The sequence below is a fragment of the Oxyura jamaicensis genome, chromosome 10 (assembly GCF_011077185.1).
Source record: "Oxyura jamaicensis isolate SHBP4307 breed ruddy duck chromosome 10, BPBGC_Ojam_1.0, whole genome shotgun sequence".
NCBI lineage: Eukaryota > Metazoa > Chordata > Aves > Anseriformes > Anatidae > Oxyura > Oxyura jamaicensis.
Genome location: NC_048902.1, coordinates 5,728,127 through 5,752,797, shown reverse-complemented (window position 1 = coordinate 5,752,797; position 24,671 = coordinate 5,728,127). Strand labels below are relative to the sequence as shown.

At 41.8% G+C, this 24,671-nt stretch overlaps 2 protein-coding genes across 2 annotated transcripts in view; one reads left to right on the top strand and one right to left on the bottom strand.

Annotated features, from left to right (window-relative positions):
• KLF13 (Kruppel like factor 13) overlaps positions 1 to 20,735 on the bottom strand; it is a 33,110-nt gene extending 12,375 nt beyond the window's left edge. The window contains exon 1 of the mRNA XM_035336017.1: positions 20,007 to 20,735. Within this exon, the coding sequence (XP_035191908.1) occupies positions 20,007 to 20,547 (541 nt within the window). The 5' untranslated portion in view covers positions 20,548 to 20,735. The remainder of the gene's footprint in view (positions 1 to 20,006) is intronic.
• Positions 11,052 to 24,671, top strand: part of TRPM1 (transient receptor potential cation channel subfamily M member 1) — a 139,016-nt gene continuing 125,396 nt past the window's right edge. The window contains exons 1-4 of the mRNA XM_035336012.1: positions 11,052 to 11,109; positions 12,845 to 12,927; positions 13,345 to 13,447; positions 19,085 to 19,278. The gene's annotated coding sequence lies outside the window, so the exon portion shown is untranslated. The remainder of the gene's footprint in view (positions 11,110 to 12,844; positions 12,928 to 13,344; positions 13,448 to 19,084; positions 19,279 to 24,671) is intronic.

Genomic DNA, 24,671 nt, shown 5'->3' with positions numbered 1-24,671 from the left:
TTTGAATATTCTGATCAGCTGTCAAAGAGCAAGACTGTAATGTCAGTATCATTTATCTATTTAAACAATATATATCATGTGACCTATTCAGCACATGCACATCACCACTCTGCATGACATGGTTTCACAGGAAGGCTATGCTTTCTGTGTCAGTCTTGCTAGCCTAAAATGCCAAGCTGTTTCTTTCAAATACAATGAGGTTATATTCTTGCCTCTCCAAGCAACTAATGATTTCTATAATCCATATCTTCATTGGCATTGTGCCTAAGCTTGTAAAGAACACTCTTGTTTACAAAATAGTGATTTATGTATTGCTTTTCTTTAGTCTCAGCTGCGTTGTGTCTGAGACTATAAATAATAAGTTGCAAACTAGAGAAAAATAGATGACAGTAAAAGATGGTGTCAGACAAATGTCACCATTCCAGTCATCTTTTTCCTCCCTAGTCTGAAATGTGGGATGGTTAAAAGGTATAGGAAAGTGACAGAAAAGCGTGAAAGAGACAAAAGGAAAGGGCTTGCAGGTGAAATTTTGTGGCATTACAGTGAAATCAGAGTAGGTGGTTGCTAAGTATGCCCCTGGCCTCCTCTACAAGAACTATGCTTTTAGTGCATGCTGATTTGCTGTTAATAATGCCACCTGGCTTCACAACACTTCCTAGAGAGATGGAAGGACGAATCCTTTCCAGCCCAGGTGAGTGAACAAAACTAGCTTCCATCGCTTCCATTCCCTGATCCTGGGTAGGGCTGTAGTTTGTACGCTTAAAGGACAGGATGTATTTTCCTCTCCATCTTTACTCTTTCTGATGGTCTTAGCAGAAGTATTTCTGGGGGAGTTCCTGGTCATATCCTGTTGCAGTGAGACCAATTCTTTTTGGATATTAGTTTGGTCATTAATAGCTTGAGTGTTAATAGTGCTATGGTTAGCCACGACAGGTATGAAAGAGGCACGCATGTATGTTTTCTCCTCAAAGAAGTATAATGATTGATGTTCCAGGTAAGGCTCCCTTCTGATGACTAGCAAAAATAATGCACAACTTAGCGGTGGCAACTGTGATACTGCTTTACTCTATACCTAGATGGTCTTGTCAAAATCTATATGTGTAATACTTCTCTCAACTCTTTTCTGGCATACTTGCTGTGATCTTTCAATGTGATTGCACTGACAGCATATGCACATTAAATGTACTGCACTTTAAGTGTACTTCACTACCTCTTAGTCTATACAACTGTGACTTATCAAAACTTCAGCTACCTCTTACAAGGGTGACAGTCCAACAGCCAGAGGAAATAAACACGCTAATAATGATAATGTTACATGTTTATGAGATGGTATTTACAATGCATGCAATTTCAAAGATAAGCTATAAATGTTCTTACAGTTCTATATGGATTAATCATTGTTATCTAATGCTGCTCTTCTGCTGCTTCTACCTTAACTCTAAAGATTTATATTCACCATTTCACTCTCTTTCCCCAAAGTTCTGATATGCAAGCAAAAATGGACGCCTCCCACCTAAGAAAAGAGGGACATCTGAGCCATTCAGATACCCACGAGGAAGCTTCTTATCCTACCTAGCAGGGTGAACTTCCACATGTAGAGGTAAGCATGCAGACCAGAACAGACCTCCTCTGCCCACAGGAATAGCTGCTATATGTTGTGTTTCCTTTAAGCTCCATGGCTTTGTTTACATGGACTTCTGCAGCACCCTATTATAAAAGCAGGTGTTTTTTTTTTTTTTTTTTTTTTTTTTTTTTTTTTCCCTCTGCTGCTGGAATCTCTGGGTAACAGTGCTCTTTACGGAGTAAGAATGACAGGGCTAACTCTCGGAAAATGAAAGGCAACAGCCTTAGTGCCAAAGAGCTTATATTCAAAAATAATGCGAACTACTAAACATTGCTTCTTTTTCTCTCAAAGTTAGGTCCCTGTAATTGCTGTATGCAGTTTCTGTTCAGTAAGCCTAACACTCTTACTATCTCCTTATCTCTGAGGCATAAAATCCTTGACCAGTGCTCAGTGAAACAGCTGAAATGTCACTAACTTAAAAGCCCAGCAGCTTCCACTTGATTTTCTCTCTCCTGTGGCTTGTTCCAAGGATGAAGATCAATATCTGACCCTTTGACTTTGCACTTAAATGCAGGATAATTAAACTGTGTTACATTGAAATGATGAAGTGATGAATACTAGGGGGAGAGGAAGATGCGTCTTTGCTATGTCATTTCCAAACCACACTGAAGTATCAGTCTCCTCGCAAAGCAGGCGCCTCTTGGGACTAGTAGAGCAGGCCTTTAACTGCTATATTCTTCTGATTTGTTCGTCTACTCTGTTCTATGAATGTAAGAATGTCAAATGAATATTAAATCCTCTATTGTGAATAGAAAATAATAGTAAGAAACACTGTAAGTAGAGCTTTTGAACACATCTGGCTATTACTGAATGACAAAACTAAAAGATGGAGATTTTATTTTTCCTTTTCTAATGGTCGATTATACTTTTTAATAAATATATTTCAAAAGAATACTGGGGCTGCAAAACTAAAAACTCTGAGGTGCTAATCAGTAAATCTGACCTACTGCATCACCCCAACAAAGGAATTTCAGCCTAGAATCCCTGCCTCGAGCCAACAATTTGTTGAGCAAGGGGCTCTCTTCATTCCTTAGGTAAAAAAGCTTGTGACTTCAGCATAGGTCAGAGAGATCTGGCCTCTTGTAGTGTAACAGAGATAGACATCAATAAAGGTATGTGGGATTTTGTTGCTCTTTTTCAGACATGATGAGCCAATTCAAGCCTCTTTAAAGTGACAAGGCGCTGGAAGAGGGCTCTCCAAGTACATGTAATACTCAACACTGTTTTTATCAAATTAATCCAGGTAAAATCTGAAAAGTAAAGTATTAATATGGGCCCTGGTTAAAATATATGCTGGACTGAGATCTTGTTTATTCATTTACAGTCCATGTTTCTTTTGTCTCGGCATGCCAGCTTGCTGTGTTGTTGTATGCTACAAGCTGATGATTTCAGCTGCTATGATTCGTTAGAGCAAATAAGGTGATTAATGAAAATGTTATGCAGACAGCAACTGAAGCCAAAAAGGAAACTCCCCAGCCTTGATTCTCCCTCCTCCAGGAAGGGAAAAAAAAATCAGACCCACAGCTGACACAACTGAACAAAATGTGTCTACTGGGAATGTATGTAATTAAGGTACCAACAGAAACAAGGTTTCCATTACAAATGGCTGTCTGGATCTTTCCTCTTCTACCTCAGAATTGCTCTGTCATTACCAGTCCACTCTGCAAACTCCAAACAGCTCCAGACATCTGACTGTTAGAAGTTCCATGGGAGCTCTTAAGATTATTATGGTCCTTGGCACCCTCTCTTTTTCCAGCCCACTCTTATAGTTGGGGGGGGGGGAAGATCCTGTGCTCACTACAGAAGGGCACTTCCCTACTTTCTTTCAGTCTGTGCTACCTCCTTTTGGAAGGCAGGGTTATGTACCAACAGAGCAGACAGGATAGTTGTCAAGCCCTTCATTCTCAACTGCATAGTCTGTCACGCAGAGAAATGGCACACGTAGCGGAATTAACCAGTAGGTAGTCATGGGTAAAATGGCAAACACCAAAAATGCAGTGTAGTCACTTCTAAATATATCAGTTGCTTCTCTGGAGATTCTCTTGCCAGAGTATCTCAGAAGATAATTGTGCTCTTCTTCTGATCAATGGACGGCCCGTCTTTCCTCAGCCATCAGTGTGGGATGTAGGTTATTCCTTGCTCTTCTAAAAATTCAAAGTTCTTCTGATAGCTTAATTAGATGGTCTTAAATTTTAATGTATCGGAGTTCCGATCACTGTGGAAGGTAGGAACTGAAAAGTTTGACCAAACCTCAAGCCTCAAACATGAAAAAGCTTGTATTGCAAGAACACATGAAATCAAACTGAAACGTCATCAACCTATCCCTGTCTATACCATGAACACAAAGCTACCTCTGTAGTGGTTTAAACAGTGCTTTCAATGAAAGCTTACCTCCCAAATATTTTTGTGGTGCATTTCAAAATGTCCATGGTAATGTTTCTGATCCCTAATATGGGAATTTAAATGTTTTAAGTGGGAGAGCAACTGAATAGGTAATGATAAAGTATATGCATCTGGTGTGAACTGTGGGTTCATGCTGAAATTATAAACCTTTGGCTCCCTGAGCTGTTACCCAGCACTTGCCTTAATAACTGTAAAGAAAGAATCATATGACCCCATGAATCAGTCTTTTCTCTGTTGACATATAAATGATTTGTTATTCTATTCTACTAAAAACAGGAAAGTGCTTGTAAAAGCAAAGCTTAACAAATTAATGCAAGGTTGTCCTGCTATGCAAAATAACAGACAAAAGGATTATTCTTCTAAACTGAGACCTGTGCTTTATTTATCTGAATTCTGGAAGATGTTGAATGTGATCTGCCTCCAACTGAAGTCTTGGGCATGAATAGACACTGAGGGTGAGTTATGACATATTATATGCACAGCACTTCCCAGGTCTTGGGGACAGAATGAAATCTTATTTTGCTAGAAGGCAAGCAAACAAAAGTTAGTGAGGCTGTCTTTGGCTCTAACTGTGAAATGTCTCTTCATGAACTTTCAAATTGTTTAATCAACAACCTCACAGTGACACAGCATACATGAAATGTGACACTTCAGAGTTTATAAACACAGCTTTATAGCTGAGTGAAATGATCTGGTACTCAAAGTTTATTCCAACTGTATGGAGGAGAAAGGGAGTGGGAATTTTATTTTTATTCTGACTCTGGATAGATTGTTGTGCCAGAGTGCAAGGAAGTTCTGAAGCAGTTTATGAGCAGCATCAGCCAATGACCGTACAGAGCATCCAGCATCAGGAAACAGGCAGCTCTGGGAAGTAGTTTTATGGGCTGATAATCAAACAGTAGGTCTGTTGCCTGGCATCAGGTAGCTGTCATTCAAAGTATGCACAAATCTATTGCATATACCTCAGAAGATCTTCCCAGACTCTAAAGCTGCACTTCCCATTTAAGCCCAGATTCTGGTTTCTAATAAACTGTTTTCTACGAAAACAGTTGTACTCATGTCCTGATGTGCTCACTTTTACAGCAGGTCAACCTTTAAGAAAAGACAAGCAGTTCAACAGTCAACTCTTGTAATTCTTATTTATATATGCTATTTCCTGTTTATTTTGCATCTTCCCATCTGATAGTCTCCTTTAACTACAGCTGTATTAAAAGATAAGAAGAGCAAGTTACTTGCTCCTTTCTAGTTTCAGCTTGCTTTTCACTCTTCTCTGTGTGTTATTTCTTTAAAACTACAAGTATGTATGTAAACACCTAGGCCTCATTCTCATATATAGGCAGAAAATAACTAAGAGAAGGTTTTCAACAATCATCCATTATTTTGTTGTCTTTTAATTTTGGCTATATTTATTCATTTATTATCAGTGGAACAAACGTTTAGGTGTATATGCTCAGGTTTCTGAAAATCAGGCTCCTATCCAATGTCTGAAGCAGCTTCCAAAAGCTGCTATGTTACCACCTTTCTGCATATTCTATGCAAAATAGAAATGAATGGTTATTAATGGGATGTTCCAACAAGATTTCCTTAGGATTCCTCTTTAGACAGGCCTGCAAAGCAGCGTCACTCAGCGTCTATGAGACATCAGGTATCAACAGTTAACATGGTGGGGGCACATCATACAACAGAGGAGAGGCTGTGGTAGATAAGCATCACCACTAGAACGCTGTTCCTGAGCATTAACACCCACGGTGTAATACGCCTAGGTGCAGCTCAGGTCCTGAATCTCTCCATGGTTTACAATCAATTTGCTGGACAGCTGCTTGTAAGGTCATATGCTGGCCTCACCAGCTGAGTCTGATGTGGGATCAGGGTGTAGGAGACAGGCCATGGTGTGTGCTGGCAATGAATGAATGAAGTATGTGTTTGTGGAGGAGTGCAAGTAAGGAGCCAATGATCTGAGTGTGACGTGACATAACTGAAATGCTAAGATTTTACACAGAACACAGACACATTTCAAAGACAGCTTTGTCAAGGGCATCTTGGTATACATAACTTTGAAAACTTCTCTCTTTTACTTCTGAAGAAACCATCTAATCATATACTTTCATACAGGAATCAACTAGATTCCTTTTTTCAAAGTAGTACTGAAAGAAACATCTTTACTATTTTGAAATTTATCCAATTATATACAAACATAGTTTCTTTACCAAATATAACTACTTTTCCTTGCATGCTTTATTCATGTCTTCATTGCTTGCCTGTACAGAACAGCCTAGCATTAAAACCAGTTACCTCTCAATAAAGAATGGGGCTTATATATGGAAAGCATGCTAGAAGGGCTCGTCCAGCACCCAACCCTTTCTCTATAAGCACTATAAAAGCCTCTTGGATGTTTTTATCTCACCATTTTACTGTGAGAGGGACCACTTAGCAGAGGTTCTGAGCTTTGCAGATCACACATACCACAAAGATGCAGATGCTCTATACGCATACACATTGTAGTAGAAAGTTCCCTATTACATCCTAAAACATAAATGGCAAGCGCCTCCAGTACATTTAGTCACGCTTTGCTACACTTCTTCCTTTAAGACGGTAGCAGGCCTACTTCTCTAACAGTCCTGCTAATTTGGGGGAGGAGAAGGAAGCCTTCTGGCTTCTTGAGAAGGTACACCTTTCTGTGTGCAACAAATTAGCTGAACACGCTTTGCTTGCCCAAAGCAGAGGGGCTAATGAAATACTCTGCAAAATAAACAATTTTACCACTGCCAGAGATTTTCAGGAAAAGCTTTCTGGATGGAAAAGTTCTGTGAAATGTAATAGTAAATATAGATTATTTTAAGCTATTATTGTGACATTCTAACAGGCTATCCCTGGCATACAAGCCCATAGACTAGCTGAAAACCCTATGCAGAGGATATAATTTTTATTTTGAAAAGATCATAGAAGTCCCCATTTGCTCTTACGTCGCTTTGGACTCTTGTTCAAGCTAGTTTTAAGACTGGGAACTACACAATGATTTGAACCTGACTCCCTGTCCATTTTCCTACCTCCTACTGAGCACAGCTCAGGCAGCTGTGAGGGATCTTGAGCTGGGATTCAGGAATTGCCATATGCAGAGCTGCAAGGTTCATAAACTTGAGTAATCAGGAGGTTCTATTACAACAGGCTGACTGTAAATAAAACCAAAAAAAAAAAAACTGGAGTTGCTACTGCACGAGCTATGCTGTACCCTGAGTTGGCTTTGGGAAATTTGGATGATCTGACTATTGCTGTTGCAGCTTGACAGTGCCAAACAGGATGGTTTATTATTCCTACAAATGATGTGATGTACACAATACTTTGATCTTGAATTTCAGTTAATTTTTTGAAACTTGATTATACTTTCTTTTGAAAACTTTTTACAACTTAAATTTAAGATTGTTGCTCTTTGTGAATAATAGACAAATAAGAAAATCTTACTGTGAAAAATTCTTACTGTTTTTGTCCTTGAAATGGCAATGACTGCACTCAGATGGAAAGCATGCTAGCACAATCACTTCTTCATAAAGGGATTACCACAAAACTTGCAGAACACCCAGAAGAATGCTACAGTCTCTCTACAACTACTTAGCTGAGAAAACAGTTAAATGATAACTTCCAAATGAGAGTGCAGCTCAGGTCCTCAAAAGCATGCAACAAAGAAAAACTATGTGTATCCTCATCTTTCTGCAAGAAATTCATCTCAGCATCTTTGAAAGCACATCTTTGAAAGCAATTCTTATACTAACACTGGAAAAAATGTAGCTTATACCAAACATTTGAGTCCCTTACTGACATATAGGATCTGCTACAAGCAACACTGATCACATCCACTTTACAATATATACGTCTAATATAGAAGTGTATAGAGTAGTCTGGACGTGTCCATGAGTACACCATACATGAAACCAGAGCTTTCTCACAGAGAAAAACTCTAAGCAAGCATAAACACTCAAGTTTCACACAGGTGTTGTATGCTAATAACACTTCTCCAAAATATTTAGACTGCAATTCACCAACAAATGCTAACCTTAGCAGCACAAGGCAGGGTACTGATTACATATCCTCAGAAAGTGTAGCTGCTTTACCAAGTGTTCATTACAAAAACAAATCATTAGCTAGGTGGCATTCTCTTGGACATTTTTTTTGTTACCTACTAGATTTCAGTGCCAACTAATAACTTTAAAAGTTCAATGATTTGTACATTCAAAGTGAAGGATTCTACTGCATACAAAAATTGAATTATGTTCCTATAAATAGTCTGCAAGAACACCAGTCAAGATAAGGATGAACGGAGAGAAAGAAAAGGACACTGCAAAGTTTTATGTCAGACTTGAGAGAGGGGAGAGTACTCAAATCCTTATTGTTATTATATCAAGCATAGTGAAAAGATGAGCTATGACCTTTATTTTCTGTTTCATAGAGCCCTAAAACTTCAAAGAATTAATAGCACCCATAACGAAGTTCACTATAAATGACGGGGCAGAGAAAAGGAAGTACCAAGTCCAAGATGTAGGTTTAAAATAGCTTATCATTATACAATACTTTTGCTTTGATAAGGTCAGGGATATTCTTTTCTGCAGAGGAAGCACTGCTCAAAACATTCATGTCCAGAAACGCACAAAAACCAGGTGAGTTCTACATGGGTTTCACCAATAAACAATGTTAGCAATAAAGTCTAAAAATGTATAGCTGTTCACCCTCTTGTATCTTGTAGTATGAGTCAGGCAAGAGTTTATACTTGCAGTGAAACAGCATGTTTGCTTAGTCTAAGCTGCTTATCAGAAATGTTGGTCAATTCCATAAACTGAAGCTACTTTGGTAAACAGAATAACAAAATGTTCTTTACTCCATTGAAAATAAAAGAAACAAAAAAACAGTAACAACAACAAAGCCACCCTTTGGGGACCTCCTGAAACTTTTTTTTTTTTTTTTTCCTTAAAAGCTGCTGCTGAACATCTGTGCTTTGACAAGCAGTGTTTAGAAGCTATTTCTCAATCCAGTTTTGTCTCTGCATTATGTAATGAGAGCTTCATAAATTATCGCCTTAATAAGGTGTCTGATAATCGTGTTCCTAAACACATGTCATCTGTATGTTTCCCAATTGTATAGGTCTGGGACAGGGTTCATGGTAAATCACTTGCAGCAACCATTGTACAATCTTTGTTTCTTTCAGTGAGCACAGCGAGGGTAACACCAATGGGATGCTCGGCCATCCCATCCTCTGGAACTCATCAGTGAGTCCTGTTTATTAAAATAGCTCCCCAGAAGTTAGGCTTCTGCTTCCTCTAAACTCCAAGCTCCAAAAGATGCAGGCTTAAATCATGGCTGATTTGGTCAATGAGATGGTGCCGTTAACAATATTGTCCCACAGCCTGAAAGGAGATCTCAGCACAACAAAATTGACTGACGCTGGAAGGAAAATGTTGGAAAATTGCAAACGATTCCTTCAGCAGATATGAAGTAATTATTGATCTTGTGTGATATCTGAACATGCAGATAAGATGCTAAGGGAATTGTGGAATGTAACCACAATGGAATGAATCTTGAGTGGCATTATGTTCCCACAACATTCAGCTGTGCTCCCAACAGTATGCCTGTGCTTCTGCACGTCTTTTTTAAGTCACATTAATCAAGAAGAATTCGTTTTTTTCCAAGAATGACAAAAGCTGGGGGATATCACAGAATCATAAAACAGCTTGGGTTGGAAGGGACCTTAAAGATCATCTACTTCCAACCACCACCCCCCCCCATGGGCAGGGCTGCTACCCAGTAAATAAGGGTGCCCAGGGCCTTGTCCGATCTGGTCTTGAACATCTCCAGGGATGGGAAATGGAAGATGCAAATGCTGTACATCTTTGCACAGATGGAAATAAATCTAACAGGGTGAATCCTGGCAGATAAGTAATTCTTTGGGGGTATCCAAGATACTCAATTTTGTTTTAGCCATGCACTATTTTAAAAAGCATACTTTGCAAACACCCCCTATTTTTTTATACACTAAGACTAGCCATCTGCCAGCAACCTATCAGAACTGCTCATATGGACGTAGATGTGCTGGACAGACACTTCCATTGATTTAGAGGGGCTTTCAGTCCTCTGCTAGTTTCACATGTGTGCTTCAGAAAGCTGTATACAATTCACATTAGTCTTCCAAAATATATCGCCAAAACAAACAAGAACTTTTTATTTTAATGCTGGCATTAAAAGAAATTGCAAATTTAAATTCATTAAGCCCCCACAATACACAAGAGGAATTAGTCAGTGGTTCAGTAACATTTTAGCAGCATCCCTGTTTGTATTGTTATAGGAGAATCTTAAACTATGAGGTCAAGAATTCAGGAAAGCCCCATATACACTGCAAGGTTTGCAAGAATCTATAAAACCCCAGTTTAGCATGTAAACTTGTACCAATGTAATTTCATTTATTTAACCCAAATTTCTCAACAAATATTTCTCTGATTTATTAACAAATAGTTCACCATTTCAGCATTTTTTTTCAGGAAACATCTTAAGACAGACTAGGCTGCCATGTCCTAACCCTTCTCAGCTGGTTCCATTGTAAATTCCCCTCGTGGAGCTACTTCCAGCTGGTTAGCTGAAGAAGCTTGAAGCCTCCTTTTTGGTTGCTGTACCTCAGGCGGTCTTACTCTGGAATCAAGCAGTCAGCGTTTCTGTCCTTGAGCAGTTTTAAAACTACTGTCAAAGACAGTAAAGGTTAAGTACCTATGTGCCCATTCTGCTCATGGATTTGCTGCCCCTCTAGCTTGCTGCAGGACCAAAGCAGACAGAGAGCTGCAAAGTGCACAGCAGGAACACAGCTCTTCAGGTGCCTCTGTTCCAAAAGTCACGTAACTGAATAGTAGAGAGCAGTCTGGTAGGCACATTGTGTGCAATAAGTGTAAGATAGCTTATTAAAGACAGCTGGTCACAAATATTTTGCCTGTAATTCCTGAGAACACTACAAAAATGCTGTAACTGATTACGGAAAATCCTTCTCTTGCATGAGAGGTCACTTAAGGATATGCTCACTTCAATACCATTTGATTTGTGCCAAGTTCCTGGTAAGTAAATGGTTTTTTATGTTAGGGCTGCAAAAAAGCTTCTGAGGTAGTTTTTCCACCAGTAGCTACAAAGATGGCACTTTTAAAAACTTTTCTTCTATATTAAGTGGAGGCCATGTAAGATCTTGCTGAATCTGCATGACATGAAAAATACAGGATATGTTTGTCTGACTTCAGTGCTTACACATAAAAAGCCATATTGTACAGCTATTGTTAAACTATGCACAGCAAGATAATGATCTCACTGCCAATGTGAATCTACCTCGTAAAAGCCTAGTGGGTTAACATAGGAAAACAATATATATGTACCTCTAGAAATACTGCAGAAAGACTCTTCAAAGGTTACTTTGCATTTAAAGACTGTTCTGCAACAGTAGAATATTTTTGTCTCTGTCACTACTGACTTCCAAACAGCTGATCCAAGTTTGGAAGGAGGCAGAAAAAAATGGAACATTATTAAGTTATAAAACGGAACCAGAAACACAAGTCCAATATAAACAAGTTCCAGGTTTCTGCTCTTGGACGTGCCATAATCATGTTCAACTAGACAATAACACAGTGCAATCCTTGTGTTTTAAATAGTTAAAGGCACCTTCTTTTCAGATGAAGTCTGACTGAGTTTATTTCATAATGAACTCCAGTTTAGCAAAAGACTGGTTTATGCACGACTCATGTCACATAGTCATGCTTTCCAGCATCCTGCAGAGAAGCATTGTATGTGCTACTGCACAAAAATCATCTAAATCATCAAGTCATTCAGAACATGTTTTCTATAAGGCTGAGATTAGTTTCTAATACAAACACACCTATCCCATGCAACTGTCCATCATTAAGGGACTGTTTGCTGGTATACTCTGGACTATCTAAGACAGAGCTTGCTACTGAGAAGGAAAGTGCCAGCTACAGGTTTCTAGGATGAGGAGAGTAGCAGGATGGTGATCCACCCTTACCACTTTCAATATTAATAGGTGTTATTGTGTTAGCCCAGACCATCACCTCTGTGCTAAAAGGAAGATGGTTTGTGGAAAGAGAGTTCTGTGAAATTTCTGCATGTTTTTCCATTAGATATCCAAGGTTTGTGCCCTGTAGAAAAGGTGTCCCTGATCACTGTATTCTGTGAATGAAGTTGACTGGAACAGCCAAACCATAGCTGGGATTTATTTATTTATTTGTTGTTAATTACCCTCTCTTCTCCTAACATATGATCACAGGTTACGCACATTAGCAACTCAGTGCCAGAGCAAAACCTGTCTCAGCAAAATGTAATTTCCAAAGAATTGCAGAAGTTAAAAATTGATTTTCTTTCTGTGGATTTTCTTTCCCAGTTTGACCATGTTTCTAACACAACATAACCCAGCCATGTGTCCCTCCTCAGACTGAAAGCAATGCTCCTTTGTCTTTTACACAGATTGTCATCTTCCTCTTCTTTTGCTCACTCAGCAAAGGAAGAATTTGGAAAAATTAGAGAGAGAGAATATTTAGCTATGCTGATTATACCCATTTTAAAGATGGTGGTGAAGAGGGAAAAATAAGAGAGGATTTTCTTAGGAGATCCTCTTTCCATCAGTTACAATAATGAGATATAGAGTTTTGCTTTAAAGGCTTGTAGGCTCCAATAACTAAACTCTGTCAATTATTATCAACAGCTTTATTTCTGGAACAAGGTTGGCAGAGAAATCTTCCCTTCTGAGCCAAATTTCTGAAATACTTGCTCAATTTGTTTTTTGTTCTTTAGTGATGCAAAACTATCACTGACTTCCACAATAATGAGTAAATTTTTAGTAAAATCTGATCTTCAGTGGATGTATGACTATAATGGTAGGACACAGTGTTTTTCAATTCCATGAATTTATATCTTTGTTCCCATTGCAAAATAGAGTAATACATGGTTTTTGATTTTTTAAGTATGTGCTTTATTACACATTGGGTTGTGGTAACCAGACAAGTACAAATTCATTCTCAATGATTCTTCTAAACTATCCAAAACATACATATCTCATAGATAAGAGAACAGCTTTCAGGCCTGTCCTGTTATTAATCATTCAGACACTACTGAATGATTAATATTTCATTAAAGACAGGAGTGGGGGGATAGAAGTCTTTCACAGAAAACCTGCATAACAGTCAGGAGGTTTAGGGCTTTTTTGTAGCTAATATTACTCAAGTGTGTAGTAAATACAGCTGTCAGCTAATTGGATTCCCCACAGAATCAGTTTAACCCTAACTCTTTTGCAGCTGAGTTGATTGAACTCTGTTCAATCCTGAACCAGTCAGGTAAAAGGAGTGAGCAGCAGCAGCAGCCATTTTGCCTTCCTGACTTCAGTTCATCTTGAAAAATGTAAGTTTTCAAACATGCTTACTCCTTCCTGAACTTTATGCCCTGTACTTATTATTTCAGTAATTTTTAAGACTAAAATATTTAGAGTACATGTACTGTTTGTTTGTTATTTTCAACGAACACAAACTGTCTGTATCCTGGCTTAGAATCAATACTCTTAACTAGTAACTTTATTCTTGGAAATTGAGTGCTAGGCTGAGGGCTTTGGCAGGGCTGTTTAAAAAGTTGTTCTATGTTTTCAACTATGTTTTTTTGGTGTGTTTAAACATTCTTAGAAAAAGTTAGAATGCTTCTCAGGAGTTGCAGAGCTCTTTCAGAGAAAACAAAAACAATGTTTTGCAGTTTTGTGTTGTTCTTAAAACTGTGGGCTTATTAAAACACTTAAGAACATCAGTTTTCAAGAAGGTGCAGAAACAGGTGCTAAACTACTTCTCACTGAGAGAGAGTGCTTATGGGTCAGGCTGCACAGATGACTATTTCACAAGGCTAGCGTTTGAAACTGTCCTGAACCTACTACTTTCTGGTCTGAAAGAAAAACCCACAGGAGGTGTTTTTGTCATGCTCAGTAAGGAGAAGAGATGGATGGCAGTAAAAGAGCATTATAGGGCAGGATGGCCTAGATGTACCCTGGAGCTTTTTGATAAGCTGGCTGTATACTAACAGCAGTGAGTTAGGCATCCAAGGCTAGCCAGCCAACTGTTTCTAACTTTTAACCTAAGTCAAAAACAGGAGGCCTAGACACTAGAACTGAGACTGTAGGGCAACGTGGGGAGGACCACATTCACTTAGCCAGTCCTCCTGCCCGTGGGAAACCACCACTGGGGAAAGACCTTTCCAATTTCTTCTGGTGTCATGTTCAGAGCGTGGGCAGTTTCATGCTTGGTCCTGGCATCCAGAGCAGCCCAGCTGCTAGCTTAGAGGATGGACTGAACCAGTGCTACCCACACATTTCCTACTGTTCCACCCAAGCGTAACCTGCAGCCCTGTTTTCCACTGCTCTTGGGTGGCATAGGAGGCATTAGATCAAATTTGTCTTCTCGCAGCAGCCTTCTCTTGTAAAGGTCTGGTTCTTCACTAACACTGCCTGCCTGCCACCCGTGTGCGTACACCCCTTCTGGAGTTGCTGTGTGCCTACAGGCAAGCTAAAAGGAAACCTAGGCCAGATTTAGTCCACTTCTTTGAGCTAACCAGCTAAGCTTCTGGTAATTGCCAGATGCTAAAACATAAATTTTATTTGACTGACATGGGAACTTGCTTCTCCCTATACCTGTCAATCAGTTTCTTTACATGCGCTGAGGTGGCACCTTGATTCAGACCAAATTCAAAGAAGTTGTGCTTTGCTGCTGTGCTTTAAATTGATACAGTCAGAACAAAGCAGGTTTACCAGAACTGAAAGTGAAAACCATCCTCCTTTTTAAAACCTTACCAATCAAAACACAGGTCAAATACTTCATTTTGTCTAGCCTAGTTGTTATGCTGGTGTTACACTTGTGAGAATGAGGTCTGATTGCTTTGTATTTCAGAAGATTGCTTTCAAATACCAAATTTATTATGAATTTCCCCATTTTCACATACCCCTGCTATGAATTCATTAGAAAATTCTGCTTAGGGAAATGACATTCACTGAGAAGAAATGGTGCTTAAGTTAAAAATTATTATTTTTTAATATGGGTTCTTCAGTGTTGCCCTTAAATTTGTGATTACAGAGACTGAAGATAATCAAGCGAGTGAATGGAAGTAAGTCATTTTCTTCTATTTATTCAAATTCAGTTAATACTTAATGAATCCAAGTTAGACTAAAAATAATAGATACCTAAGAACACATCCTTCTTCTAATAACACATCCTTCTTCAATCTAGTTACCTGAATTGGTGCCTCTAGCAGATCAGGCTGCACTTAGCGACTACTGCAAGGTTAAGCAGGCTTAATTAAAATCACACAGAATCACACAGAATTTTCTAGGTTGGAAGAGATCTCAAGATCATCAAGTCCAACCTCTGACCTAACACTAACAGTCCCCACTAAACCATATCCCTAAGCTCTACATCTAAACGTCTTTTTAAGACCTCCAGGGATGGTGACTCCACCACTTCCCTGGGCAGCCCGTTCCAGTGTCTAACAACCCTTTTGGTAAAGAAGTTCTTCCTAACATCCAACCTAAAACTCCCCCGGCGCAACTTAAGCCCATTCCCCCTCGTCCTGTCACTGGGCACGTGGGAGAACAGACCAACCCCCACCTCGCTACAGCCTCCCTTCAGGTACCTGTAGAGAGCGATAAGGTCACCCCTGAGCCTCCTTTTCTCCAGGCTGAACAAGCCCAGCTCCCTCAGCCGCTCCTCCTAAGACTTGTTCTCCAGGCCCCTCACCAGCTTCGTAGCCCTTAAATGTCACTGCCCAAAGTCAGTCTGCCAGCTGGAGACCAACAAAGGTCTTGACCACTTTCTCCTCTCCTAACCTGACATCTGTGAGCAAGAATAATGCATCCAGGGTGGCCGCCTCCTCTTCCTATGCCTGGACAGCCACAGCGAAGTCAGCTATGACAGTTAAGCAACAGCACAAATGAGCCTCTGCTAAGTCACCTGGCCCACAGGTTTGTTTCACTGCCAGACTCTCCCAGTAATACTTCAGACTGCGAGGGGTGGCCACATCTTTAGTATATGCTAATTAGTGCAAACACATTTAGTTCTAATAATTGAAAACCTGCTCTTGCGTTATGGTGTAGTGGACAGTGAGCAGAATTAGTAAGTTAAGAAATCTCACTAGAATTAAAAGCTTTATTTTGTGCTTTCTCTGCGCGTAATGCAGATTGCTAAAAGCTCTTAGAGGTTACAGTGATTTTGGGGAGGGCTGCAATATACAGGATTCTTCAGATCCCTGCCCAAAATGTAGTCTTTTCCTACATGTTTGTATGTAGTATAATTCAATAAGTTGGTGCCCTCTATAGCCTCTCAGAACACAGCAGTCCCTGACAATGCTCTGTGAGGTCCTGGCCTGAGATGGCTATTAGGCTCTGCACCATCTGTCTCTTCCCACTGGTATATCAGAGACAAACTGGTTTCCAATGACTCCAGAGGATTTCCAAACCTTTTTAGTGAGCCCACATTGAAAATCTGCTTAAGAGGAAGGAGAACTTTGTCATGTAAATGCTTTGTCTGATTTTCTGAAAGTTCTTTCTATTTATGAGTTTTCTCAGGAGGCGATTTTTTTTTTTAAACGGGTAAGCCAATGGAATTTTTGCCTCAGTGGGATCACTACAGCTTGGGACAGACTGCTGCATTTGTGGATCACAACACAGCCTCTGAGGTCCACAGGAACCTCAGTAGAAAAGAATCTGGACTTGACATTACCCACTGACACTAAATATAACCTTCTGGTAAACATTAAAACTTCAAGGGCTTTGTGGCTGATGATCATGTTAAACTCGAGGACATCCAGTGAGAGAGTAGGGTGGAAAATATAAACATGAAAAGAAACCTAGGGGGAGGGGAGGGGTTTGTATGCTGGGGGGAGAACTGCAGAGACTTTGGTGACTAGTATTTTCTGCCTTGTCCAAGGTGGAATGCTTCTTCTTTATTAACTCAAGACAAAAGGTTGATCTAGCTTAACTTGCTAGTGTACAAGACAGTACAGTTTGCTCTAGCACATACAGATCTAATAGGGAACTTCAATCTAAAACACTGTACTCTGAGCAATGGCCTAAGGACAAAAGGCAGATAATGCCTCCTTGGCTGTTCTACCTCATTTCTTCAGCTTGAAATAGGATAATAAGCATCCTGTAGACTACTGTGTTTGCTTGACACATTTGAGCATTAAAATCAGGCTAAAACAATCAGAAAGATTTTTGTATGGACCACCAAACAGCCGGAAAACACTGCCAGCTTTAACACTGCCAGCTTTCAGTCCCTACCAGTGCGGACTGGATTTAACCGAGTAATACTTGAAAGGTTAGGTATCTCTTTGCCACACTACAACCTCAAAAATAAAGTCTTCCCTTGCTCTGAACACGAAGAAGAAACTCTTTAATAGGTGAGCACAGTAGCAGACAAAGACAAGCAAGCTTCTAAAGCAAGTCATAAACTGCACCATACAAATACCTCCAGCCCTATCATCAGTATCTTCTAGCCTGCAGTACTGTTCTTCAAGCCTTCAGTTTGCCCCTAACTACCACCTGGGGTAGTCATACAGCACATGGAAAAAGTTTTAATCCATGCATGGCAGAAGTTTTTGTTTGGTTCTTAGTAACTGTGTTTTGGAGTCACTCTGGCAGCCTACCTTAAAGGTTTAAGGTACCATTTGTGTGCTCCTGGAGTACTTCCACTGGTGAGGTGGACAGCCATTATCGTACCCATCTGGCAGGCTGATGCGTACTTATGGACACTGGAAAGCAGAGGAGACCCAAGACCCTTGTTCTAATCCAGTAAAAGCCATTATGTGTTTTGTAGTTAAAACAAACAAAACTGTCTGGAAGTTACTGCATGTTCCGTTAGCTTTTCCAAGTGTCATATTAACTTTTTTCAAGCCTGTCAAAACTTCTTTAAAAAACAATAACAACAAAAAAGCACAAACACCCTAGAAAGCATTCTGCAATATGAGTGAAAGGCATTTAAGCCTGTTTAATACAGAATCCAAACAGAGAAAGACCTGTTGCCAGCAATGAGGAAGACTTGGCAGCTTTGTTTAAAGCTTCCCACACAGACGCTGGAGACACGAGAAAACAAAGAAGCTCTAGTCCCCGAGGGTCCTGCCACTCCCAGGGCAAAATCAGTCCCTTCCCTGCTTATTCTCTAGCTCTCACACACATAGTTCTCTTTCTCTGTGCCATTAGATACAGCAAGAATGAATTAAGCCCTGCAGATGTGGAAAAAATACAGGAAGTGAAGAGTTAAAAAAAAAAAAAAAGAAAAAAAACTGAGAGAACCTGGAGGCAAGCCAGTGTCCTCGAATGACTCTGCTCAGCAGCAGCGGCAGCCCAGCGCAGGACTCCCCCCGCTCCCTTCCCTGCAGGGCGGACGTGGCCCAGCCCTCCTCTCTTTATCGGGGAGAGGAGTTCCCTGTCTTGGTTTCCAGTTGGTTTGGGAGCCCAGAAACATGGCTAAGTTTATCTTTTGCTTCTAGAACAATGGCAAAGGCCAGAAACAACTGCAAAATAACTGAAAATCAATGGAGAAAATTCCCTGAGAGCTGCGTGCAAGCACCTTTTCTCATGAACTCCAAACAGGCAAGAAACAGTTGCACAGCGCAAAGCGGGGCAAGCTGCGTAGGGTGCCAGGAACATGCTGTTCCTTTGGCCACGCCACATAGAGAATTGTCCATCTATATGCTTAAACTTGAGGGGGCTTTCTTCTCTGCCACAGAAAGCAAACATCCTCAGTTTAGAACAGCTCTTCCTTCGTCCTAGGAAGGCAGCAGGAAAAGCTGGGTACGCTTGAAGAGGTTTGTTTGGTGTGGGTGAGGCTGCCACTTCTGAGCTATGATGGTTCGGGAGGCATTTGTCAGGTGTAGTTCTGAGGATCTCTTTTTTAATGTTCTTTATAGGCAAACTGGTTGCGGATTTTAGTAAACTAACTTGTTGTCTGAAATAACTCAGTTGAACAGCTCGCCTAAGTTTGTTCTCATCTGTGTGGTTCTTTGTCATAGACACTATGACCAGTGCCTGCAGCAGAGATCTGTCTCCTTAGTTTTTGGAGCTCCCTGCGCAACTGTAGGCCATCCTGTTCCCCAACACAAGGCAGAGGCATCAAGTACAGCATGTCACGGGGCCTTTTTCAATATAGTACTCCTAACTATTTCAGTAACTTCCATGGTGCTTGCAAGACTTCAGGTTTTTTTAGGTGTGTATGTCTCGTAAGTTACGATAGCAACAAAGAAGCAATCAGATGAAACTTCACCAACAAGCGAACACTGATCAGGAAAAGTTGGTGTTTGCATTCAAATGTGTTTTTCTTGTTGTTGTTGAAATCAGTTTTACCCAGTTACTAAAAGCTTTTTCAGAAGCTGCCCATGTCCCTCTACATTTATGTTCAGTATCTCCTTGTGACTCATACTCAGCCTCTCAACTGCCTTCCTGCCTGCTCTAGCTTCACAAAAATGCCTTCTAAAGAAAGAAACAGAAACACGGTCATTCGGGTGCCTCTAGAACATTTAATTTTAAACTATGACGAGTACTGATGCTTGTATGGGAAGTGATAAGCAGGTATTAAGGTACTGACAAGGACCACAGTGTTGGAAAAAGTAGATGGGGGAGGGTAAGAAGCATTGTGAAGGGGAAGTTGAAGATGCACCAAACAAGAATAACAACTAAACATTAGCGTGGTAGGATCCACACAGATGACCCAAGCTCCGTTCCCTGTGATATTAAGTAATAAAAGGTAACATTAGCTTTGAATCTATGCCCAGTAAGGGTTTATTCCCAGAGGGCTTTTTTTTTTTTTTTCCAAGCTTGAATTCTGAAAGATGAAACCATAATGGTGGCCAAATACAAGTTTGTTTTTGTTTTTTTCAACATTCATCTTAATTACCAAGCTGTAACAAATAAATCTTTGGCTGGATTGCAACTAACCTGTGTGGGTCCTTAGATGAGCTTTAAGATGGGAAGATTTGCCATAAACTTTTTCACACCCCACATAGTGGCATTTGTGCTTTTTCTGGGGTGATCCGGGGTCAGTCCAGCTTCTCCCGCGTTTGTTCTTTTGTCTGGGGCTTGGCTCAGTTACTGCAGCCAGGCTAGTAGGTGTGGCTGCTTTTCCTCCTCCACGCTTACCAGCCGAAGACACGCTTTCTTCCCCAAACTCCTTAGGAGCGATAGAAATGTGTATTTGTTCTGTGATATCAAAGGTCTCTGTTTTTTCCATTTTGAGATCAGGTGAGTTTGGGACGTGCTGGTTCAGATCTGCTAAAATGCTAGCTACCACAAGTAATGATGATCCATTGTCTTTCCCAGTCTCTCTGACCTCCCACTTATCTTCTCCATTTGACGAAGGAGGTATTGCTGCATCAGGTTGGGGATCAGGCTCCCCTTTGGGATTATGGATAATAGCACGACTGGACATAGAAACAAGGCACTCTGCTGCAAAATGATCCACATACGCTGCTGTTGCCATTTTTCATAAGTTTTAAAAGAAATCCAAACCGGAAAAAAGCACTTCTTTCCCTTTTTTTTAAAAAAGAGAATAGGCAAGCAGACCTTCCCCTCTATTTCTTAAGCTCTGTCAGTAGAAGTCTGATCTATCAGCCATCAAAACTGCACTCCACGACGATCATACCCAGCCCGTCCCTAAATCCAAAAAAGCGCCCAAGTCCAGTGGGAGAGGAAAAAGGCGAGCGGACGGCTCTCGGCAGCGGCAGCTTGTTGCTGGCAGCGTCAATTACCGGCAGCGTTTCGTCGCGGGCGCGAGAGGAGAGCGGCTGTGCCGGCCCGGGCCGTGCATGGCGCGCTGACAGCCGCCCGCCTCCCGCGGCCGCTCCTCGGCGGGGGCGTGCCCACGGCCCACATCTGGCTGTGACGTCACCGCCGAGCCACCTCCCGCGCCCCCGCAGAGCCGGGCCCGCCCGCCCCCCCCCCCCCCCCCCCGCAAGTGAAAGGAAGCGCCCGATTGGCTGCTGGGCGCGCCGCGGGAGCGCGCCCCGGGGCCGCGACGCGCGGAGCTGTTCGCCAGCAGCTCGGGGCGTGCTGCGAGAGCCTCGCCCGCAGGGACGGCTTAAGCGGCACTGCGCTGCTAAAACGTAGAGAGCTAAAAACGGTGCGAGGTTGGGGCTGAGAGGAGTGATGGGGAAAGAGGAGGGAGAGTACGCCATCTGGTCTGCAGCTACACGGACGGAGTTTGTGTGAGGATTTTAATAAATTGTGACATGTTTAGCTGACTCCCCGGGAATAATACGCTGTTGAAATCACCATTCCCTCTGTCAAAGCATTCCACTGCCCCTCAAGTATTTAAAAGTACAAATGGAAATTGCTTTTTATTATTATTGTTCTCCTTTACCAAGAGATAACAGCTCAGCCAGTTTGTAGAGATTAATGCCTGAATGAATAAATGAGTTGTGTGTGACCAGCTAACTAAAACAAAGAAATGCGTCTGAATTCAGGTCTGAATGCAGTTATTCTGTGGTGCTTCTTACCTTTGGTTGGATCGTGTTCTTTCTCTAGACTAATTCTTAGGAAATTTCCGTCATTAGGGCAGATGGACCTTTCCTCTGAGGCAGAGCCACTCAGAAACCAGGAGGGCTGCTTTGGAAGCCTTTCTGGATGGAAAGTTTTGGAGTTTGAGGGGGCGTGGAAGGAAGCGAACATCTGTTGCAGAAACTCAAATAGTTTTGGTGTTGAGTAAAAAGTTGGTTTCATGCATGTGAATATGCCTTATTCAGGCGCAACATGTGCCAGTGCTACCATTGCACTTTATAGGTGCTGTGCTTTGAGTTCTCATGCACTGCTTCCCCTCTGGGTCAGACCCGTTGGCAACCCGTCTACTGCAGCCCTCCGTGTCTGTTCTCTTCACAGTGCATCCTGTGGCGCTCTGCAGGACTTGATTCCCTGCAGCCAAGGGAGAGTAGGGCATGCCACCAGCACAGGAAGATGTGGTTTCACACTGTAATGTGCCACATCATTTTGATGCAGACATGTCGAACAATTTGTTCTGCTGAGCATGGCTACAGGAAACGTTCACACATTTCCAAAGAAAGGTTGACTTTCAAACTCCCCTATTTATTCCTAAAAGAAATAAACCCAGGGAAAACCTTTTTGTGAGGAGACATTAGCTGAGGGTGGCTGTTGCAGGCCTAGCTGGCAGCTCCTCCCAATGAGCCCCGCAGCACCAACCCCTCTGCTCTCCCACCCCGAGGGGAAACAGGGGCAGTGGTGAGGGAGGTGAGAGGGCAGGTCTCGGGCCCAGGTTCTCAGGGAGAAGAGGGGCAGGAGACGGGAGGCGCAGACGGCCCAGGCACCCATCGGGGTTCTGCTGCGCCTCGTCCCGCGCTGCCCCTCACAGCCCCGCCGGGTCCCTCTCCTACCGCCTCGGTGCCGCCGCCTCGTCCCGCGCTGCCTGAAGCCTGTCCCGGCCGCGCTGCCCGCCCCTGCTCGGGGTAGCAGGTGCCGCAGAGCCGCCTCCTCTGGCCGAGAAGTGCCGGTGCAGCCCGGCCTCGCCGCCGGGCAGGGGCCGCCTGAGGCCCGCGGCGTCGTCCTGTCACCGTTTCCTGCCGGCCACCTGCCCTGAGGGGAAACCCCTCGAGGTGAGCCGGGAGGTGAGATTGGCTGCCGTGCTTTGGCGGGCTCTAGAAGGAGGTAGAGCAGCCAATCAGGGAAGACCTTACATACTGCGTGTGACTCTTCACAGTGGAGGAAGCCCTGGGCACCTTGTTGGGTCGAGGGCCTCTTGAGGGCCGATGGCTTCACTTGGGGACCATGCCGTGCTCCTACTGCTTGGTTCGGGGTGTGAGCAGGCGGGACACAGCCCACCGCGTCCCAGGAGCCTTTGGCCAGGAGGGAGAAGATGCCATGTCACAGGACTGCTGGGCCTGTGGGCAGCAGAAGGACGGTGAGGAGGTAGTGGCTGGCCACAGCTGATGGTAAGGAGGGGTCCTAACCTGCTTTTTTTTTTTTTTTTTTTTTTTTTTTTTTACAGGTCTTTAGCTTAAAGCCTTGTCCTGGTAGCTGCTCCTGTTATATAGGAGTGCCTCTCATGTGAAATTAATAGTCATAGTGGACTGCGTGAACTCTCTAGTACTTCTGCAGTTCTGTGGTTGAGAACTTGTTTCGCTCTCTGTGGGGGGGCTGGCTCTATGCCAGCCTGGTAACGGCAGGCAGAGGAAGACGGGTCTGTTTTCGTGAGAAGTTGCTTCTTCTTTTGGTTGGGTGAACCCTTTGGGCGTGCCTTCCTCATTTGGGAAACAGCGGTGTTGTGATGGTTGCTCATACCAGAAAGGCTTTTTAATGTGAAAGAAAACTTAGTCATACTCAGAAGATATGTGTAGCCAGGTTAGGGGGTGTTGTTACTGACTTGTTAAAAAGCAGGACTAAGAATAAAAATGTGTCTCTGCCTTGGTAATAGCTGACCAGAGGACAAAAATGGTCCCTCCTGGAGCAGTTAACCTGAAGAGGTTGCTATCTCATTGCACGTACAGGAGCAGGGTGTGTTGTGTTTGTCATCTGGATGTGAAAATTCCACCTGCCCAATGGACTCGTCTATGGGTTTTAGTGCAGGGTTGCAAATATGGAATGCTTCTGTGTGAAGTAATAGCCTCCCTGCAAACGGCAGTGGTGACGCTCTTTTGTAACACATCAGTCATGAGGTCAGTGGTGCAAAAAGATCTTACAGAAGTTTACCTAGTTATAAGCTTTTTCTTGTAATGATAATGTACTTGCCTGACTATATGTCCGTTATTATTATTTGTTGTTCGTTTAATTTCTCAGAACAAGTGGGAAAGTGAATTTATCTAATTATACGATAAATGCTAAATATACGTCTGCTGAATATCCTGCAACTGTTGACTTGTTGACCAAATGAGCTGAATTTTGAATTTTGGATCAATGAAAACTTAATCAAAATATACTCTAATTCCTCTTCAGTTTTCTTTATTGGGTTGTTGTTGCTGTGTTCTCAGCTGCAGGCATTTGTCCCATAGACTGAGGTGGGAATTTTTCTGTCTGTTAGGGCATTATTTTTCCATCTACTCAAATAATTCAGCCTGGGCCCTGTCAGTCTTTTGCTTGTTTTGTTTTGTTTTAGTGTTTTCTTAATAAATAGTTCAGAGTCTTGTTTAGCTACAAATGCATAGCAGCAGAATCATTTTAAATCAAATCCACCCTGTTCTGCACCTCCCAAAATAGCTCATTGTTTTAAATTACGGGAACGAGAAGCTCTGAAATGCTTTGTGAAGTTAAACTAGTTTTATGTACTCTGTTAACCAGAACTTTAAACAGAATATAACAAAGTCCTGATACAGATGCTTCAAATCAGCTCATATCTAGTTTTGCATGGCCAAAAAAGGGAAAAAGAATTTGAGCAATATCAAGATTTATTATTATTATTTTTTTTATAATGGTATAAAACCTGTTACAAGGATGCTGGAGTATCACATCCTTATAAAGTAAATGATAGTGGAAGTCTGCAACACGCAAAATTAATATATGGACAGTCTGAAGCAGGAATTTTGTGACTGGGAAGAATGATAATTTTTCACTGAGGAAAAATTTCCTATTCCCGAGAACATAAGTTCTAAACATTCAGTTTTA